The sequence below is a fragment of the Rhinolophus sinicus genome, chromosome 14 (genome assembly GCF_057876585.1).
Source record: "Rhinolophus sinicus isolate RSI-liver-muscle chromosome 14, RSI-T2T, whole genome shotgun sequence".
Taxonomy (NCBI): domain Eukaryota; kingdom Metazoa; phylum Chordata; class Mammalia; order Chiroptera; family Rhinolophidae; genus Rhinolophus; species Rhinolophus sinicus.
In genome coordinates this window covers 35,017,726-35,038,096 of record NC_142514.1, presented here as the reverse complement: position 1 = coordinate 35,038,096, position 20,371 = coordinate 35,017,726, and the positions used below count along the sequence as shown (strand labels likewise).

At 37.1% G+C, this 20,371-nt stretch overlaps 1 protein-coding gene across 6 annotated transcripts in view; it reads left to right on the top strand.

Annotated features, from left to right (window-relative positions):
• The window catches only part of AGBL4 (AGBL carboxypeptidase 4), a 1,081,794-nt gene that overhangs the window by 437,068 nt on the left and 624,355 nt on the right, over nt 1–20,371 (top strand). For all 6 annotated transcript variants that reach the window (XM_088791130.1, XM_088791131.1, XM_088791128.1 and 3 more), the window contains one exon: nt 8,650–8,744. In XM_088791130.1, the coding sequence (XP_088647256.1) occupies nt 8,650–8,744 (95 nt within the window). The remainder of the gene's footprint in view (nt 1–8,649; nt 8,745–20,371) is intronic.

Sequence of the window (20,371 nt, the reverse complement as noted above, 5' to 3'; positions counted from 1 at the left end):
GGCAATTAAATTTAATCCTAACACTAACTCAACCAAATAGATATGATTTTTCCTCTTTATAGATGAGGCAAACAAGGCTCAGAAAGATGATAAAACATGGTCAAAGTTACACAGGAAGAGGAAAGCTTAGCACGCCAATATTTTTTTCCACAACGTTGAGAAATCAGGTTCAGAGCCGGCAGTATAAAAACATGGAATACGGCTTTGAAGGAAAGTAGCTGATTTGGGTGAAAAAAAAAAGAGACCTAGATTTTTATCCCAACTCTGCCCCACCTTACCTATATTATCTTTGATATGTCGTGACATCAAGGCCAATTCACCCTAAATTCCTGTGCTGTCCTACCCAAGTCACATTAACCTGGCTACCTGGTGGCACATGACTGGAACCAAGCAGCTTTCTCCCATTGTGTCATATACTTCCCTGCATTATCAGAACAGGTGAGTAACAAGAGGTTGTCTCGAAAGGAGTTACTGACATCAGTCATGAAAACTACTCATGCTAACTTAAGGAATCAAATTCACCTTTAAATTTAAATATATTAATAACTATTAGAATAAATTAAGATGAATGATTTATAAATTACTAAAGAAAGAAGGAAAAATATAAGAAAGATTTCAAGGAACTGTTGTGAAATATACCAATTTTTTTTAAAAAAATTGTACGGAAGCATAAATAAAATGAATCGTGAAAGAAAATAAACAATAAAAGACAAAAAACAACACTAGACGTGAAGCCATATAAAATGGTAAAAGGAGATCACTGACTAGAGATTTGCCTAATGTAAATTGAAACATATCCTAAAACTACAGTTAATAAAACAGTGGCTGCCTCTCACTAGAATAAATACACAGATTAGTGAAACATAAGTGGAAGTCCAGACATAAACCTAAGCATATAAAAATTTATTATGTGGGAAAAGTGGCATTTGAAATTAGAAAAGAAAAAAAATGACTTATTCAATAAAATATTGGAACAACTTGTTAACCAATTGGAAACATTGTTATGCTACTCCATATTTTACACTAAAATCCTCATGAATTAAAAGTATTTAAACTTTTAAATTAGGAGAAGTTTTCCAATAGTCATAAAACAATATAAAAACACTCAGGGATCTACCACTAAGATGAAGCAGATGTTAACATTTTGTCATCCTTTAGATTCTGCTTTCTTTCATTGATTTTGATAAATATAACATTACAGGTACAGGTAAACCCTTCTCTCTTTTTCTTTCCCTTTCTCCCAGAAATAACCATAGTCCTGAAATGAATGGATATTATTCCCATGTGTGATTTTATACTTTTATTGTACTTGCATCTATTACATTAAAATATACTGTTACTTTCTGTTATAATGCTTGCCTTCTTCATTAAACATTGTTCTGTGGGTTTACCTGTATTGATAAATGTGGCTCTAGTTCATTCATTTTAGATGCTGAATAGTAGTCTATTGTGTTAATGAACAACAATTTATTCTCACTCTTAGTTAAATGGTTTTAGTTTGTTTTGTTATTACAAATGAACAGTGCTACAATGAACATTGTTGCATGTCTCCTTATGGAATGTGCAAAAATGTCTTAGATGAACACATAGAAGTAGAATTGCTGGATTATAGGTTGTAAGCATCTTTACCTTTATTGTCAAGTTTCCCTTGACAAAGAGGCTGTTCTATTGTACATGCTCATAAGCGATGTTCAAAAATCACTGTTTCCTACATAATTACGAACACTTGGTATTTTCAGATTAATTACCAAGACTTGGTATTTTCAGATTTACTAATGTTTTGCTATTCTGATTAAGAAATGTGTTTCATTATTTTCTTAATTTACATTTCCTCAGTTACTAGTGGGGATCAACTCTTCATGTATTTATAAACCTTTCTTCTTCTATAGCTTGTCTGATTATATCCTTTGTCCATTTTCTATTGGATTGCCATTCTTTTATATTTTGATTTATAGTAGTTCTTCGTAGGTTATGTATTAGTCCTTTTCCATTACAAGGGTTATGCATGTCTTCTTCATTCATTGGTTTGTCTTTTCATTTGTTTATGACCTATTTTGATATAACTTTTTTATAAAGCAGTCAAATATATCTATGTTTCCCTAAATGGCTTATGCTTCTGATGCTTTGTCTAAAATATCCTTATTTACCCCGAGGTTGTAAAATAATCTGCTGTGTTTCACTTTGTGCATTGTATTCCTTAATTCATTTGGAATTAATTTTTGTGTTCAGTGTGAGGTAGGGAATCTTAACTTGATGTTTTTTCCATGTAGGTGACTCATTGGCTCAGCACCATTCACTGACAGTTCAACTTTTCAACCTGATCTACCATGTTATCTCGGACGTAGTCTGTCCTTAGGCTCTCTGTTCTGATACACTGGCACATCTCTATAAATCTGTATCAATGCTTTAATTACTAAAACTTTGTAAGTCTTGTTATCTGTTAAGACTGTCTTTGCTATTTTTTGTCCTTGCATTCCCATATAAATTTTAATATCAGCTTATCAAATTTTACACACACACACGCACACACACACCTGCTGGGATTTTAGTGAATTACACTGATTCCAATAATGAATCTTCAAACTATGAATATATTTTTTCCCATTTATTTAAGCCTCTTTGATTTGTCTCAGTCGTGTTTTACAGTTTTCTGTGTTGAGGTCTTATACTTTTTGTTACATTTATTTATAGGTATTTGATATTTTTGATATCAGAGTGTGTATCACTTTTAAATATTATTTTCCAATTAGTTATTGCTAGTATATAGATGTGCAGTTGATTTTTTAATATTGACTTTGTATCGATGAATTCTAATAGTTTGTAGATTATTTTGGGGTATTCTACATATATAATCATCTTGGCCATATATAAAATGCAAGTTTTATTTCTTCCTTTCCAATCTTTTTTCTTTTTTCTTTTTATTTCCTTTTTGCATTGGCTAGAGCCTCCAGTATACTTTAACGGGAATGGCAATAGCAAAAACAGGCATTCTTTTCTTGTTCCCAAATGTAGTGGAATGTTTTAAAGTATTCATGATTAAGCATGATGTTGCAGTTGGTTTCTTTTTTTTCTCTTCAGCTAGAGATCCTTTATCAGATTAAGATCTTTCCTATAATCAGTTTTCTAAGAGTTGGTTATCATTAAGTGTTACATTTTATGAAATGATTTTTCTTCACCTTTTGATATAAACTAATATATAAATAGTATATTGTAATGATTAATTTTAGAATTTTAAAACAAGCTTGCATTGTTCTCTTTCTTTCCCACCCCTACTGGATTTAATTTGCTAGTGTTTTGTTTAGAAGTTTGAGAAAGATATTTTCTTGCAATTTCATTTTCAGGTTTCATTATCGAGTTGTATGGGTCACATAAAACAAGTTGGAAAATATTCCCTCACATTCAATTATCTAGAATAATTTGTGTAAGATTGGTGTTTTGTCTTCTATTAGTGTTTGGAAGGCTAAACCAAGGAATTTATCTGGGCCTGGCATTTTCTTTGCAGGAAAAGTTTTAATATCTTCAGTTACCTTTATAAATTTAATAGAACTACTCAGATTTTGTCTATCTTCTATCAATTTTGGCAAGGTATTCTCTGTTTTTCTAAGAATTTGTCGTTTTCCCCTAATTTTTCAAATTCATTGCAAAATACCTTTTTATTATAATAAACTTTTAAATCTTTTTCATGTTTATAGCTGTGTTCCCTTTTTTATTTCTGATATGAGTAAATTGTGCTGTCTATATATTTTTCTTGATTATTGGTCCTTTGTTTTATAGATTCATTGTTGAAATCTGTATGTTGTTCGTGAAATCCACTAACTTTCTTGGACTCTATTTATTCTAAAAGTTTTCTTCAGTTTCTCTTTTATTTTATATGTAGACAGTCATATCATCTGTGAATAATGAGTTTTACATCTTTTTAATCCGCATACTTTTTACTACCTCTTTTTATTTTATTGCATTAGAATTTTCAGTATGATGTCAAATGAAGCAACAATAGTGGCAACTTGTTGTTTCCTGGCTTTAAAGGGTATATTTCTTACATTTCATTATTAAGTATGATTGCTGTAAATTTTTAGTAGATACCTTTCATAAGATAAAGGAAGTTCTCTTCTATTTCTAGCGTTCAAAGATTAAATTTTTTTTTGAATGAATGTTGAATTTTATTGGATGTTTTTACTCTATTTGTTGATAATTTAGTATTTCTCAATTAATTTGTTTTTGTTTTTGTTTTTAATTTATTTTTTAAATTTATTGGGGTGACAATTGTTAGTAAAGTTACATAGATTTCAGGTGTACAATTCTGTAATACATCATCTATAAATCCCATTGTCTGTTCACCACCGAGTCAGTTCTCCTTCCATCACCATATATTTGATCCCCCTTACCCTCATCTCCCACCCCCCCACCCCCCTTACCCTCTGGTAACCACTAAACTATTGTCTGTGTCTATGAGTTTCTGTTTCTCATTTGTTTGTCTTGTTCTTTTGTTGTTTTTGGTTTATATACCACAATTAATTTGTTAATATGATGACTTACATTATAGCTCTTTTTGATGTTGAATCATCCTTCCATGCCTAGGATATTTTTTACTTTGAACTGATATACTGTGTGTGTGTGTGTGTGTGTGTGTGTGTGTGTGTGCGTGTGCGCGCGCGTGCACGTGCTAGATTTGGATTGGTAATGTTAATATTTTATTTAGAATTTTTCAATAAATGTTTATAACTGACATGGGCTATACTGTTCCATTCTCCAGTGCTCATTCCTATTTTTGCTTCAAGTTTATAATACTCTCATAAAATAAGTTGGGTAGCTTTCTGTCTTTTTTTCTTAATTTCACTTAAAATTTTAATTTTTATGAAAATAAATACATATTTGTAATTTAAAAAGTCAAATAATACTACAAAGGGCAAAAGAAAATAGCCATCTTCTTACTCCCCCACTTTTGATTCCCGCTTCTTAAATTAAGGATTAGCAAACTTTTACTGAAAAGAACAAAGAAGGAAGTAATTTAAGCTTTGTGGGCTATCAGATCTCTGTCAAAACTACTCAACTACTATTATGTTACAAAAAGCAGCCATACGACAACACATAATGAATGAGCATGGTTTTTTGTTTGTTTCTTTTTTACAAAACAGATAGAAGGCAGGATTTGGCCTCGTCTTTGAAGCAATCAGTTATATTTCTTTCCATTGTTTCCTCTGATATTCTATATTTCTAAATAAAATTTCTGTACTGCTATTCTCTATTTTAGTTTTAGGTATTATTTATCACTTTTGTATTATGAAGATGATGATTAAATTCTTTTAACAGTTCAACTACATAATACAAGCACTTCTCTTTCCCCATATTTATATCACTATTTTTGTTATTAATATTCATGCTTTTCTTCGTTGTGAATAGGTAAATATTAATATAGATGAGTCTTGTGTTATATGATTAAGTTTTTTTCTTTGACAACTACCCCACCTGCCTCCTGCCTTCTACTAATAGCTGCTTTGTTTTTGTGTTAAATTTGTTCTCCATACATCTATTGCAAAATGCCTCTTTTTTCCCTGAGTCCTTTTTTTCCCCTCCTATATCTTTGCTTGGTTTTGTTGGTCTCTGCTTCTATTAGGTGTCTTTCATCATTAACAGATTAGCATTAAAATTTGAAATGGAGACTCTAAATGCATGTGTCGAGCATGCCATCAGAGAGGCAGCCATTTCATTTGGGGGAGTCTCCTATATCTGTATTATTCATAAATCTTTTATCTTTGATCAGGAGTTGTTTTTCCCATAAAAGCATTCTCTTATCTCCTGACTCTATAGTCAGGATAATAAGCTTGACTAGCAGTATTCTGGATTTTGAATCCAGAATCTCTGTGCTTCTACCTCTCCAGAGAATGAGCCTCTATAGATCCCATCACAATGGAGAAAGAGTCCTCGTCACTTGGGTGTTTGGTGTGAGGGAAATAATCTGGGGACTTAATTTCTCTTTGTAAGGACATTGGACTTGCCAACTTTCAGAGGTACCAAATTCTTCTGTTGTTTGTGTCTCTGGGATTCTGTGATGGGAATTATTTTTGTTTCTTAACTTTTTAAGTTGAATCCTTAGCACTTCCTTTTTCAGTTTTTCTTCTTTTCTAGTACATTTACATCAGGCTATAATTTAATGTTTCTACATACTGCTTTTTCTGCATGCCACAAGCTCTGATCCGTAGTGATGAGTCAGTCACCCAATTCTAAACATTTTCTAATTTCTATCATTATTTTTTCTTTGATACATGAAAAATTAAGAAGAATGTGTGTAAACATTTGGTACACAGAAAGTGCTCAAAAGTTGTTTGCTCTTATTAAGTTATTGTTACCATTACCTCATGGATACAATTTCTTGTGATGCGTTTTGAGTAAATAACTGATAATTAAGTGTAAAATAAGGAAAGTCAAGATTTCCTGCACTGCCTACTTCCAAAAGCCTTTGGTTCTCACAACCACATGCTGCCTTGATAAATTGGCTGGAAAACATATATAAAAAAATGCCTGAGTGGGGAATGGTAAGAAATGGAGTTCTTTTTGCATGCAGTGTCATAGAGAAAGTGTGATCTTTACGGTCAAAACACCTAAGATTGAAATCCTAGCTCTACCAGTTAATAGTTCTTGGATTTTGGGGGGACAAGCCAGAAAGCCTTTATTAGCTTCAATTTTCTCAATCTAAACTTGGGTTAAAAATAAATGACTTTTGTTTATGGGTGGAGATACTAAATAATATAGCATATTTAAAAACTTGGGAAATTTTCCTGGCATGGAATATGATATTAATAATCAATAATTTTTCCACTTTCTCATTTATCCAGCCTCACATCTATCCATTATTTCTGTATTAGATATCCCCCTGCATTTAGCATTAATCTAGATCCTGCAAGGGCAGTGGGGCTTCCAGATTCACTGGAAATAGATCTGACACCTAGAATCTCAGAAGGAGAAAGGGGCGGGGGTTAAGCCCTGTGAGGTTCAAAGGCCATTTGCCCCCTTGATATTGATTTTCTTAAGTCAGACAGTAGCCAAGGCCCTGGGAGGAGTAATTGAACTGACAACAGGCAGGTCCCGGTTATTAATAATGGACTAGCCTTGGACATTCTTGATGACTTACTTTAATGACAAGAAGGGAGGTCTGAAACTGCAATGCCTGAACATGGGGTCAATGGCTGCGTCTCTGAGGAGAAAGGAAGTGTGAGTTATTCCTAAGAGCTTGTTTCATAGAACAGAACATTTTATGGTAGTTCCCCATGTGAGGCCAGAGGAAATGGTTTTGATATTTTCTTCAAGTAAACAAAATTTTAAAGACTTGAAAAATGGCCATTATACTTATTTTTGCCCTTATTTTGGAAAACAGATTTGGTTAGAGTTATGGAATTTTACGACCTTAGTGAGTAACTTACTTGTCTTTTTTATCCCCTGCATTCGGATATCAGCTCTTCATCTATTAATTGCATAACTTTAAACAAGTTTGTTAACCTCTCAGAGCCTCAGTTTCCACATCTATAAAATGGAGATGTTAATATTTTTATTGTAGTATAGGATGATATTTAAAACATTGTAAAAGTGTATAAAATACCTGGTATTTGATATTATATAGTATGTCACACAATAAATATTTGCTCAATGAAATAATACATGAATTTTGGTGCTTCCTGCTCCCTGCCTCTGGATAGAAAAGCTAGCCCATGGTAACCTCTTGAAAGCTTTCCATTTTCTCCAACTATTCTGGCTGTCCTCGTCCTCTGTCCTTTGGACTGTTTCAGTGGTCATTTATGTCCTTCAACACCAATTCTCTTCTCTTTCCCAATATCTTCTCCCCAGATAAGACAAAGTTCTTTATTAAAAGAACGATACTACTACCCTCTTAGAAGGGCTTTAGTCATCTAGAACACCCCACTCCCCCATTTTAAATGTGAGACCCAGAGAGGAAAGAGACTTACCCAAGTACCGATGCCCCATAAGTTGATGCTGAAATTAGGGTTGATCCCAGTATTCCTGGCCCCTAGCAGAAGGTAACAAAGGGGGTGCAGAAGAAGACACATATCCTCCAATTCTAGTCAAATGGATACCGAGCAGATGCAGAATTTTTGAACTTCAATTTTACAGTCAGTTATTATCTTTAGTTTGTTGAGCTTCAAATGTTGCTGTAATGATAATATTATTCATTTCTGTGCAAATTCTATGTCAGCCTAGAGAGATGGCACAATTAATAATAATAGCCAAAACTTATATAGCATTCACTATGTACCAGGTATATTTCCAAACATTGTATGTATATTAACTTATTTTATTCTCATCAGTAACCCTAGGTGCCATTATTATTCCCATTTTTCAGGTGAGGAAACTGGGACCCAGAAAGGTTTAGTAGCTTGGAAAGGGTCACACAGCTTGAGGATGGTAGAGCGGGATTAAAACTCAGGCTTCCATGTTCCAGAGTCTGTGCTGTTAACTACTCTGCTGAGCTGGAACAAACACATTGAATTTCTGTTGGCACCATTGCTCACTCAACTGTTGGCAGCTAGTCCATATGGATTCCTTTAGTCTTGCTTATTGTTTCTAGTGCTACGTATCAGGAAGTGGTATCTTGCACAGCATAGTCTTCTGATAATCTTCTCCCTCTTTCTTTTTCAGAGAATCATTTTCAACATTGTTAACTTCAGCAAAACCAAGAGTCTTTATAGAGATGGGATGGCCCCTGTGGTGAAATCTACCAGCAGACCAAAATGGTAAGTGACCCACACAATGGGACCTCTTTCTGGTCAGAGAATTTGACCAGGGCTCCAGTTCATCTGCTGTTTGGATAGGGCTTAGCTTCACCGGCACTGAGAAGAATGGGTTTCTGGATGACCTTTGGCTAGGCTCCATGTACTGTTTTTTGTGAATGTTGGGATAGAGAATACGGTTCAATGTTTGGAGAGACCAATATTCTATTATGAGGGAAGGTGCGCTCTGTTATTTGGTTAACTTCCTGTCCTGTTTGCCTCTCATGGTATCTTTTGGAAGCTTAATTAAAGTTCATTCTGGTTTTTTGTTTTTGTTTTTGTTTTTTCAGCCGAGCACAGATGCTGTGCCGTCACCTAGGAGGGCATTGAGAACTATAATTTAGTAGATTTCCTTGCTTTGCTTGGGTTTTTTTTTTTTTTTTAATTTATTGGGGTGACAATTGTTAGTAAAATTACATAGATTTCAGGTGTACAATTCTGTATTACATCATCTATAAATCCCATTGTGTGTTCACCACCCAGGGTCAGTTCTCCTTCCATCACCATATATTTGATCCCCCTTACCCTCATCTCCCACCCCCGACCCCCCTTACCCTCTGGTAACCACTAAACTATTGTCTCTGTCTATGAGTTTCTGTTTCTCATTTGTTTGTCTTGTTCTTTTGTTGTTTTTGGTTTATATACCACATATCAGTGAAATCACATGGTTCTCTGCTTTTTCTGTCTGACTTATTTCACTCAGCATCATACTCTCAAGATCCATCCATGTTGTCACAAATGTTCCTATATCATCTTTTCTTACCGCCGAATAGTATTCCATTGTGTAACATCACTAATCATCAGAGAAATGCAAATGAAAACCACAATGAGATATCACCTCACCTCAGTCAGAATGGCTATCATCAACAAGACAAATAGTAACAAGTGTTGGAGAGGCTGTGGAGAAAAAGGAACCCTCATACACTGTTGGTGGGAATGCAGACTGGTGCAGCCACTATGGAAGGCAGTGTGGAGGTTCCTCAAAAAATTACGAATAGAATTACCATATGACCCAGCAATCCCTCTCCTGGGTATCTACCCAAAAAATATGAAAACATTTATCTGTAAATATATATGTGCTCCAATGTTCACTGCAGCTTTATTTACAGTAGGCAAGACATGGAAACAACCAAAATGTCCTGTGATAGATAAATGGATAAAGAAGTTGTGGTATATATACACAATTGCTTGGTTTTTGAATAGGTGTTGTGTGTTTTGTGGATGTTAAAGTTCTGTTTGTCCCATTGTTATAGTGAGGATGAGCGCTGGATAGGATTGATTGCTCAATTATAATAATAATTATGATGATGTTATAACGTTGTTGATAATATTGATAATAATAATAACTACTCTCACTGACTTAGGGCCCACTCTTTTTCAGATGTTTTACATTTGCTGTTATTATTCTCATAGTATTTTTGCAAGGGAGATTTAACATATCTGTATAATAAAGATGAAGAAATTGAGGCTAAGAGAGGTCAGGTACTTTCTAAAGACCATAGTAAAGGGAGGAGTCGTGTTTTTTATTACCCTATCCTGCCATACAAACTGATTATTTTGTTCATCCAGCTATTCACTTATTCATTCAACAAATACTGATTTGAGTGCACCAAAACAAGAGTTTTTAAAGACAGAAACTTAGTGTTATTCATCTATCACACAGTAGGTGTTAAGTGAATGCTTGTTGAACTGAACTGAGTTCATTATGAGAATTTACATGTAAAGTGCCTGGCACTTGCTAAGTGCTCAGTAAGTGTCACCTATTATTAATAGTATTATATAAAACACTATACAAATGTAAGGAATTGTTTATATTATTCTAGCTTTGATCCCTGTTCAAAATTAATGACTAGTGAGAAGATCACCTCCAAATGTCTATATTTATAGCAAACTAGCAATTCATAAATTCTGAATTGTGCTTTTGTCTATAAACGATACTTGGCAATTTTCTATAAATGCTGGGCTGAGAAGCTCAGGTTTGTAAAAATATAGGCATTTGATGATGATAATGCAAACTGTTTATTAAAAGATAAAAACATCTTGCTGGGCCTGGTTTTTGCTTTGCTGTATCAAGTCCACTGTGTATTCCTCGATTTCCTTTTGACAATGGGATCTGGGCGAGGGGTAGGCCTTTGCTTTGTGTCTCTGAACTCAGCCCAAGTGGATAACAACAGCGCACATCTCTCTATTAGCAGGCGTCTGTGTAGACGCATACTTCAGACCTTGCAACAACTGTTGATCTGCTCATGAGGGCCTTCAAAATCACCTTGTCTTCTGTTACCATGCTCTGTGGTGGGATCTACACAGCAACAATAATCACCATTCCTTTTTCTCAAATGTTCTGTTTTGGAGTCCTCTCTTTTTCTGTGCTTTTGAAAATCCTTAAGCCTTAATATTTCATTTTGTTTTGTTTTGTTTCTCGTGGGCCTCTCTGTTAGGACTCTTGATAAGATTTTGAGATATTAATGAGTCCTTCCATTTACATTATGATGCCTTAGAATTAAGTCAGTGCTCTAATCCAACGTTGGCATGTGCCTAGCAGCAGCCGGTATCCAGTCACGGGGTTTCCCTCATGGTCTAAAAGACTGTCAGGTTTCAGAACTGAGTTTGTTGTAGTCCATCAAACCTATGCGGCAGAAGGCAGCAGAGCAAATCAAGTTGTTGATATGTGTAATCTCTCCTATTTTTTACCTTACCATCCCCAGATCTCAGATGCAAAGCTGTTCATATTTCTTCATCATCACCTTTCCCTAAGTCAGACGTTTAACTATTTGTTTCCTTAATAGGGCTGCCCTGAGCACCCTAATGTGCCACACACTAGTCTAGATAGTGGGGATATGCGAATATGACAGAAAAGACGTGTTCCCAAACAGAACTTCATTTTAGAATTTTATTAACTGATGTCTACAGGCCATAATTGTTACTCTCCTTGCAATGGTATGTTCCAAAGATTCTTTCTGCCCCTTGGTTTCTGTGTAGGACTTCCTTCTATTCCTCACGTTGATTACCTGTACCAGGACCTGTCTTCCGATGGTCGTCATCTTAAATGTTTCCAGGGTAACATAAAAAGTGTGTTATACGGTTTAGCTCTCAGAATATTAGATTTTACTGGCCCTCAGGAGTTCATCACAATTTAGGATTATAGACAATTGCCTGATTCAAGGCTGACAAATCCCTTCAAGATCCCAGTATTAGAATATATGCTCAAGTGTCTTCCTAATTCCACTTTCCCCTAAACCAAAGCAACCACCATAACAAAAGGAGAAGGGGCAGACACTTCTTTGGTTTAGGTGCATTGCCTGTTTTAATATTCAAATAGGCCTTACAAAAATTCTTACCTCCTGACAAACATTAAAAACCCTAAATTTCCTAGATGAAATATATACCAAATGGGAAAACAAACTTTCTTCACCTTTTCAGAGGTGAAATAAACATTCTTCTTCACCTGTCAAAGGGGGCTGTAACTGGTCCCAAGCAAAGATGCCTTCAGGCCATAGCATAGGTCTGATAATTAGTTGTGGAAAGCAAATGAGTAAAAGAAGCAACTTAAAAAGCCATTATGCAAATATCTGGTCACTCAAGGCTGTTCTGCCTTGAGGAGATAACTGTCACAATACCTAGCAACAAAGTGGAGAGAAAAACTGGAAGATTCAGAAGTTTTTTTTGCCCGTTTTAGTTCACTCTATTTCTAGTCACAAATTTGACTTTTTAAGGATTGTTGGTTATTAAGACTCTGTAGCATCAAGTTTCTGCAACCATCACTCATTAATATTTTTTAACATTGTCAAAGGCTGAAATTGCCATGAGCCAGGCACTACTGAGAACTGGCATTACAAAACAGATGATAACTGTTCCCTCACCTATGCAGAAACTAAGCCTAAAATATTTACACAGCTGGTAAGTGGTGGCATTAGCCAGAGACCTCAGCGCTCCAAGCTTGCAGTCCCCCCATAGTCCATGCTTGGGCAGCGGGCAGGAAGGGCGCCAAGATGCAGGGATGGCATGCTGTCACGTGACCTTGGTAAATCTGAAATAACTTCTCTGAGTGACTTGTTCATTATAGTAGATTGAGGAGCTTGGACTAAATCTTAGAGTCTGCTTCCATTTATCATATTTTTATTGAGCATGTAACTTTGTGCTAGGTCCTGAGGTAATATATATGAATCTGATCTGAATTACATCTTTAATTTTTTTTAATTTTTTATAGGTCAAAATGAAATACAAATATAAGTAGGTACAATATAAGAAGCATTGTGCCAAGAACCATTAGGGAGAGATGTAAACTGTGCTGTGGGATTAGAGAAGAGGAAGAAAATGATGCTATTAGGACAGTGGGGAGAAAAGGAGATTTGGGGCAGGTGGTATTTCAGTTAGGTCTTGAGGAAATGGGACAAGAAGAACATTAGGGAAATGGGATTCCAAATGGAAGATATCACATGCTGAGCCTCAGTTTCCTCACTGTAAATAATGCATAATGATACTTTCTCGCAGTTGTTATAAGAAACAAACATGAAATGAATATATAAATACATTTTACAGTCTCAAAGATCAGTAAATTTCCTGACTGTTTCTTTTCTTATCCTCTGTCTCACCCAAGACTGATTGGGTGATCAGTATTTCTTCCTTCCCTCCCTTCCTTCCTGTCTTCCTTCCTTCTGTTTTTCAGTAAGTGGACCAGAAAGTATGCAAAATATTAGAACAAAATTGTGACATGAGAGATATGATCACTGTTCTCGTACAGCTAATAGTCTACTGGGCCAGACATTAAATATGTAACTCTAGTTAAGTGTAATAACTGTTACAACATGGGTAATTCAGCATGCTGTGGAAACTGTTTAGCATGCTGTATAGCATTTAAGACTTACTCTGCTTCAAGGATAAGACACCTTCATTAGGCATGTAATTTATACTGCAAGTTGAAAGATGAATAGGAGTTGGATCATAACAGGTGGAGATATGTGTGAAGTAATACAGTGTGTTTGAAGGCTAAGGGATTAGAAAGAACATTGTATTTTGATAAGTAAAAGCCACCATGATTGGAGCATGAAATTCTAAGGAGAAATTGCCTGGAGAGATAGGTAGGAGTGAAACTGATGTGAACCTTGTAGGCCAAGCTAAGCAGTTGGACTTGATTCTGAGGGCAATGTAAAGAAGTTAAAGGGCTTAACCGGGAGCAGGACATGATCAGATGGACACTGTAGGAAGATGGGTCTTGTTGGTGACTGCAGTATATCTTGGAGAGGTAGACCAATGTTCAGAGGGTTTTGCAATACCTAAGATGCAGCTGACGATGGCGTAGGGTGGTAGCAATAGTGATGAAAACAAGTGGGTGTATTTAAGGGTTAACAGAAGATTGAATCAACTTAACTTTGCAATTGGCTAGATGTTGAGGGTTAAAAAGAGGGGGGAGTTCTGGATGACTTCCAAGACATTACCTACTCCTGACGCGTAGAGTGACCAACCCTCCTGGTTTGCCTGAAACTGTGGGGTTTCCTAGGAAACGGGAATTTACACTTTAGGGTTTCTTATTAATATTATTATTATTTTTTATTTTTCAATTGCAGTTGGTGTTAGACTTTAGTTTTAAATTGAGAATATCCTGGGAAAACCAAGACAAGTTGCTCACCCAACTCCTGAGTAATGAGGCAAAAGTGAAAACTCAGGGAGGTAACTATAAAGGTGGAACAAAAGAAAGACCCAGTGTAAACACTGGGAAGGTAAAACCAAAGTCCACAAGAAACAAATTAGTATAGTCCACTAATACTCTAATCAGTCTTATTATTAATGCTAATATCATCACTAATTACCCTTGAAAATTTTCCTATGAAGTAATAGTATGAAAGCTATGTTTGCACTTACATTAAGTTTCAAAGTGATCCTCCCATAGGTTAGGGATCGCTAAGAAAATCTGAACATTTACATGAAAACTTACAATGGCATTATATTAAAATCTCCATGTAGTATAGTATTATAAGTGTTGGAAAATGTAGTAGAAAGGAATCAGGAATCTAAAAATCTGAGTCCTAGTCTTGGCAATATCATTCTGAGATTTAAATGATCAAAAAGTCCATATTATAGAAAAATCTTTACACACAAAGGTATTTATTATAGGGTGGTTGTAATGACAGAAACTCGAACCAACCTAAATGTCCAAAACCAGGAAAATTATTAAGTAAGTTATGGTGAGTCAACTCGATGCAATATTATGCAGACATTAAAAATAGTTTCCAGGCATTTGTAATAACATGGGAAAATGCTGATGTTATATAAAGTAAAAAGTAAGGTACAATACCATATATAATTGTTATAGTAGTATGAAACCTACATATATATTAAATACACACACACATATAATAGTGTTAACTGATATCTTTGGATGGTAGGATTTTTATTTCATTAGAGTTTTTGCTTATATTTTTGGAAATTCTACAGTTTTAAATTTGTGAAAAATCAAAGTAATATTTATTAAAAATAAAATAAGTTGTTTGTTAAATGATGCAAAAATTACTTGTATATGATTTGGAGTGAGTCATGTCACTTTTCTGGGACTCAGTTTCCTCATCTTAGTAAAATGGATGTAATGTTCCCTATCCTTCTGATCTTTCATAGTATTATTGAGATCACTAAAGACACTCGGAGTGAGAGAGAGTGAGAGACATTGGTAAATATAGCTCATGACCCAAAATCAAATTATTATTAAGATATGAGACAGAGGGACATGTAACCATATCGGTCACCAGTGTCGGTCAGTGGTCTTCTGGAGCTGCACCTATCAGCTTGCAGTAACTGATTATTAATTTTTCAGCAGTTTTGTGAGTTGCTTTTTAAACCATTGATAGCTTGAAATCATCATGTGTTATATCATGGAAATTGGGAAATGCTACAAATCAATTTAAGTTTAATTAAGCCAGATAAGTTTATTTTAAGCTATGAAAGAACACCTGGAGGAAATTTATGTGGGCAAAACCAACTAAAAAGCTCCAGACTCCATTCTCAACTCTCTGGTCATGGGGTCCCCTTGTCAGGACTCATGGCCCGGGCATCAGGTAATTGGACTTTCTGAAGAAGATTCCTAAGGGAGAGAAGCCAGAGGGTGCTGAGAAATCATGCCACCGGCAGCTAGGACCCCCATCTGCTACATATGGGGAGGTAGTGCTACATCTTAAAGTGACACCAACACCTTTTGAATGTGTGAGAGGCTGAACAAATGAATGGGACATGTAGATTCTTGCATTCACAGGACTGTGTCTGTTAGGTTTCCAAAAGGAAACAGGTGGCACACACAGATAAGAATAATTTGAGGAAGGTTTATTTATAAAGGGACATTGAATTAAAGATGGTTGGTATGTAGAACCACAGAGGATAAGGCAAGAACCTGGGGCTACAAGCATCAGAATTGTCATTACCCTTAGAGAAGGGAGAAGTTATTGGAACTTAGAGAGTGTTGTATAGATATAGAGTGGGCTGCTTTGAAAGTAGCAGTGACCTTCTATCAAGAGAAATAGGCAAAAGATATTTGTCAATGATACATCTGATAAGGGGTTAATATCCAAAATTTATAAAAAACTCATTCAACTCAACACCCCCAAAAACCAAACAACCCAAGTAAAAAATGGGTGGAGGACATGAAGAGACATTTTTCTAAAGAGGGCATACACATGGCAAACAGAAATATGAAAAATGCTCAACCTCACTAATCATTGGAGAAATACAAATAAAAACCACAATGAGATACCACCTCACTCCGTACAGAATGGCCATCATCAATAAATCAACAAACAAGTGCTGGCGCGGATATGGAGAAAAGGGAACCCTCGTGCATTGTTGGTGGGATTGCAGACTGGGGCAGCCGCTATGGAAAGCAGTATGGAGGCATCTCAAACAACTGGAAATGGAACTACGTATGACCAAGCAATTTCACTCTTAGGTATCTATCCAGAGAAATCCAAAACACTAATTTCGTAAAAAATTTATGCACCCCATTTTTATTGCAGCACTATACACAACAGCCAGTACATGGAAACAACCGAAATGCCCATCGGTAGATGACTGGATTAAGAAACTGTGGTACATTTATACAATGGAGTATTACGCAGCCATAAAGAAGAATGAAATCTTACCATTTGCAATGATATAGATGGACCTAGAGAACATTATGCTAACTGAAATAAGTCAGATGGAGAAAGACAAATACCGTATAATCTCACTTGTATGTGGAATCTAAAGACTAGAATAAATCAGCAAACGAATCAGAAACAATCTCAGAGATACAGAGAAAAAACTGAGGGTTGCTAGATGGGAGGAGGTGGGTATGAGGGAGAAGATGAGGGGATTAGAAAGCAGAAATTGGTAACCACAGGATTGCCACCGGGATATGAAAGACAGTTTGGGGAATATAATCAATAATGTTGTAAAGATTTTGTAGGGTATCCGATGGGCACTTGTCCCATTAGGGAGACTCCTTCAGGGATGGTGTAGATGCCTGACCACTGCAGTGTACACCTGAAGCTGAACAATAATGAATGTCAGCTATAATTTTAGATAGATAGATAGATAGATGATAGATAGATAGATAGATAGATAGATAGATAGATAGATAGATAGATAGATAGATAGATGATAGATAGATAGAGGATAGTCACAGGATGCAGAGGACAGCGTAGGGAATAGAGTCCATGGAAAACTCACATTTCTGTTTCTAGATCCGTTGGATTGGAAGCTACATGAGATTAGTCTTTATTTTATTTGTTACTGAACCTCCAGTACCTGGATGGTCCTTATTAAAAAGTAGATACTCAGTGAATAATTGTTCATTTAATTAAATCTCTTTTTTTCTCCTGTTCTGATCAGGTGTTTTACACTATCTTGTCTTCCAATTTGCTGATTCGATCCTTTGCTTCATCTAGGCTGCTGGTGATTTTTTTCTTGTGCATTTTTCATTTCAGTTATTGTATTTTTCACTTCTGACTGGTTCTTTTTTATGGTTTCTATGTCCTCTTTGTATGCTTGCAATCTCTTTCTTGAGGTTCTCGCTAAGTTCCTTGAGCATCCTTATAACCATTGTTTTGAACTTTGTCCTTGGTAGATTGCTTGCCTCCATTTCGTTTAGTTCTTTTTCTGGATTTTTCTCCTGTCCCTTCATTTGGGACTCATTTCTTTATTTCCTCATTTTTGTTGCCTCTCTGTGTTTGTTTCTGTGTATTAGGTAGGTCTGCTATGTCTCCCAGTCTTGGCTGGGTTGCCTTATGTATTAGCTGTCCTGTGGGGCTCAGTGGTACTGTCTCCCTGGTCACCTACAGCAGGTGTTCCAGGAGAGTTCCTTGTGTGGGTTGTGTATGGTCTCCTGTTGTAGTTGAGCCTTGATTGCTATTGGCACATAAGTGGGTGGGATTAACCCTCAGGATGACTGGCTGTGGGGTATGGCCATGTCCACAGCTTATGGGCTGCTGTGTGGGATGGGAGGCTTACCACACTAAGTGGGATTCACCCCAGTGGGCTCTGGTGCCTTCGTGTGTGCCACTTGTGGGCTTATTGGGCAGTGCTCTGCTATGGTGTGAAGCCATCCTCCAGGTATGTTGACTCTGGGGCCTCTTGGAAGGGGCTCTGGTGCAGGCCCAGGTCAGCCAGATTGGCTGTGGGCTACCTAGTAGGAGCTAATAAGTGATCCACAGTTGTTTACTGCCTGTGCTAAACCTAGAGGCAGATGGGAGAGGCCATGCTGTGAACTGAGGACTGCTACCACCATTACTAGGCCTGGGGTAACTCCACAAAAAGCCAGGACATCTGGAGGCCTGCTGCCACCTGCCAGCTCTTTTAAAGTTCAGCCACTGATAAAGCCTCGTGCAATACATGAGTTGAGTGAGGCAGGGTCTCAGGGAGTCACTAGAGTGGGAAGAGTTGTGGTTAGTGTGGTTACCAGGTTAATGTAAACTCTGGTTTGTTCCCAGTGTTGCACTTGGAGCGACTCAGTAAAAATCTCAGAGCATACCAAGGCCAGTTGCTGCCCAGCTAGGGCCCAGGGACTCTGATCGTTTTCCAAGAAGGGGTGTAATGCAGGAGGGGCTGGCCTCTCATGGAGAAAGTACCTCCAGCGGTGCCCGAGTTAAGTGGGGCAGGGTCCCAGCTGAGTCAGCAGAGTGGAGCAGCAGAGCTCACCAGGCCAGTCAGATTCAGATTTGGCTGGAGGGGGTGGGCTCAACATAGGAAAGATGGTGCCTGGCTACTGGATGCTCAGGAGGAGGACCTCCAGGAAATGCCAACCATCCTCCAGTCCTCCCACCATAGCCACACAGTCTGCCCCCCAACATGTCTCTGAGGCACCCTGAGTCATCATCCCTCTGCCGGAGCCCAAGGTGACTGCCTGAGAGTGAGTGAGTCTGTACGTGGGCTTTTAAAGAGGACGTGTGGGTTTCCTACAGCCTTCTGTCTCACCTGAACAGTTGGAATTTCACAGATTTTCACAGCCAGCTGTGGGGGCTCCTCTTCCTGGCACCAGTACTCTGGGCTGGGTAGCCTGGTGTGGGGACCTGGGTTCCCTCGCTCCTCCAGGGGGAACCTCCACGGCCGAGATATCCTTCATGATTCTCAACCGTCACAGGGAGGTTTGGGGCCCATTCGATGTCTCCGTCCCTCCTACCAGTCTCGATGTGGCTTCTTTATATTTTAGTTATAAGACTTCTGTTTGGCTAGACTTCAAATACTTCTCCAGGTTGACTGTTCCATAAGTTAGTTGTCATTTTAATGTGTTTATGGAAGGAAGCAGGCACAGTGTTTACTCCACCATCTTGGATCTCTATCCTCACTCCCTTTCTCTACCTATAGAAATCCCATGCCCCAGTGTTATTTTTATACCTCACACTTTGCACATGATCTCCCTATGTCTGGGACACACTTCCTTTTCCATTTCCTTTCTTTGTTTTCCTAGGTAACACCCACATATGCGGCATCAGGGCTCAACTTAGATGCCATTTATTTGGGGAAAGCTTCATCACTGGCGTCACTAAGATAAGATTAAGCCCCGTACAGCTTCCTCTTTCCATATACAGTATTGTCACATTTTCCTATGGATTTAGCTTCCTTCCCCTATAAAATTGTAAGTTTCTTATATGTGTGTGTGTGTGTGTGTGTGTGTGTGTGTGTGTGTGTGTTATTGTAGGTCAACTGTTGTGTTAGATTGATCATAAAATATCTAATGGATCAAATAAACACAAGTCCTTTTCTTCATCATGAACAAATGGACAGGGCATCTCTTGACTATGTCATCCTAGTCAGGGACCCAAGCTGACTGTTATCTTCAATGCACAGCTTTCAGGGTTACCTGGGCATCGTCATCATTCTAGCCGCTAGATGGGGGCAGAGATAGGAAGAGCCTACATGGAAGCTTTGTATTAGCAGTCCTGAATGTGGCTCATTACTTTTCGTCTAATTCCACTGGCCAAAATGAAGTTGAATGGCCACATTTAACTTTAAAGAAAGTTGCCAAATGATGTCGCTGTGTGGAGAGCATGATCTTGGTAGGTAGCTTGGCAGAGTTGGCTTTACTCCTACCAATAGACACTCAGATATTTATTAAATGATGGAATAAATTCCTC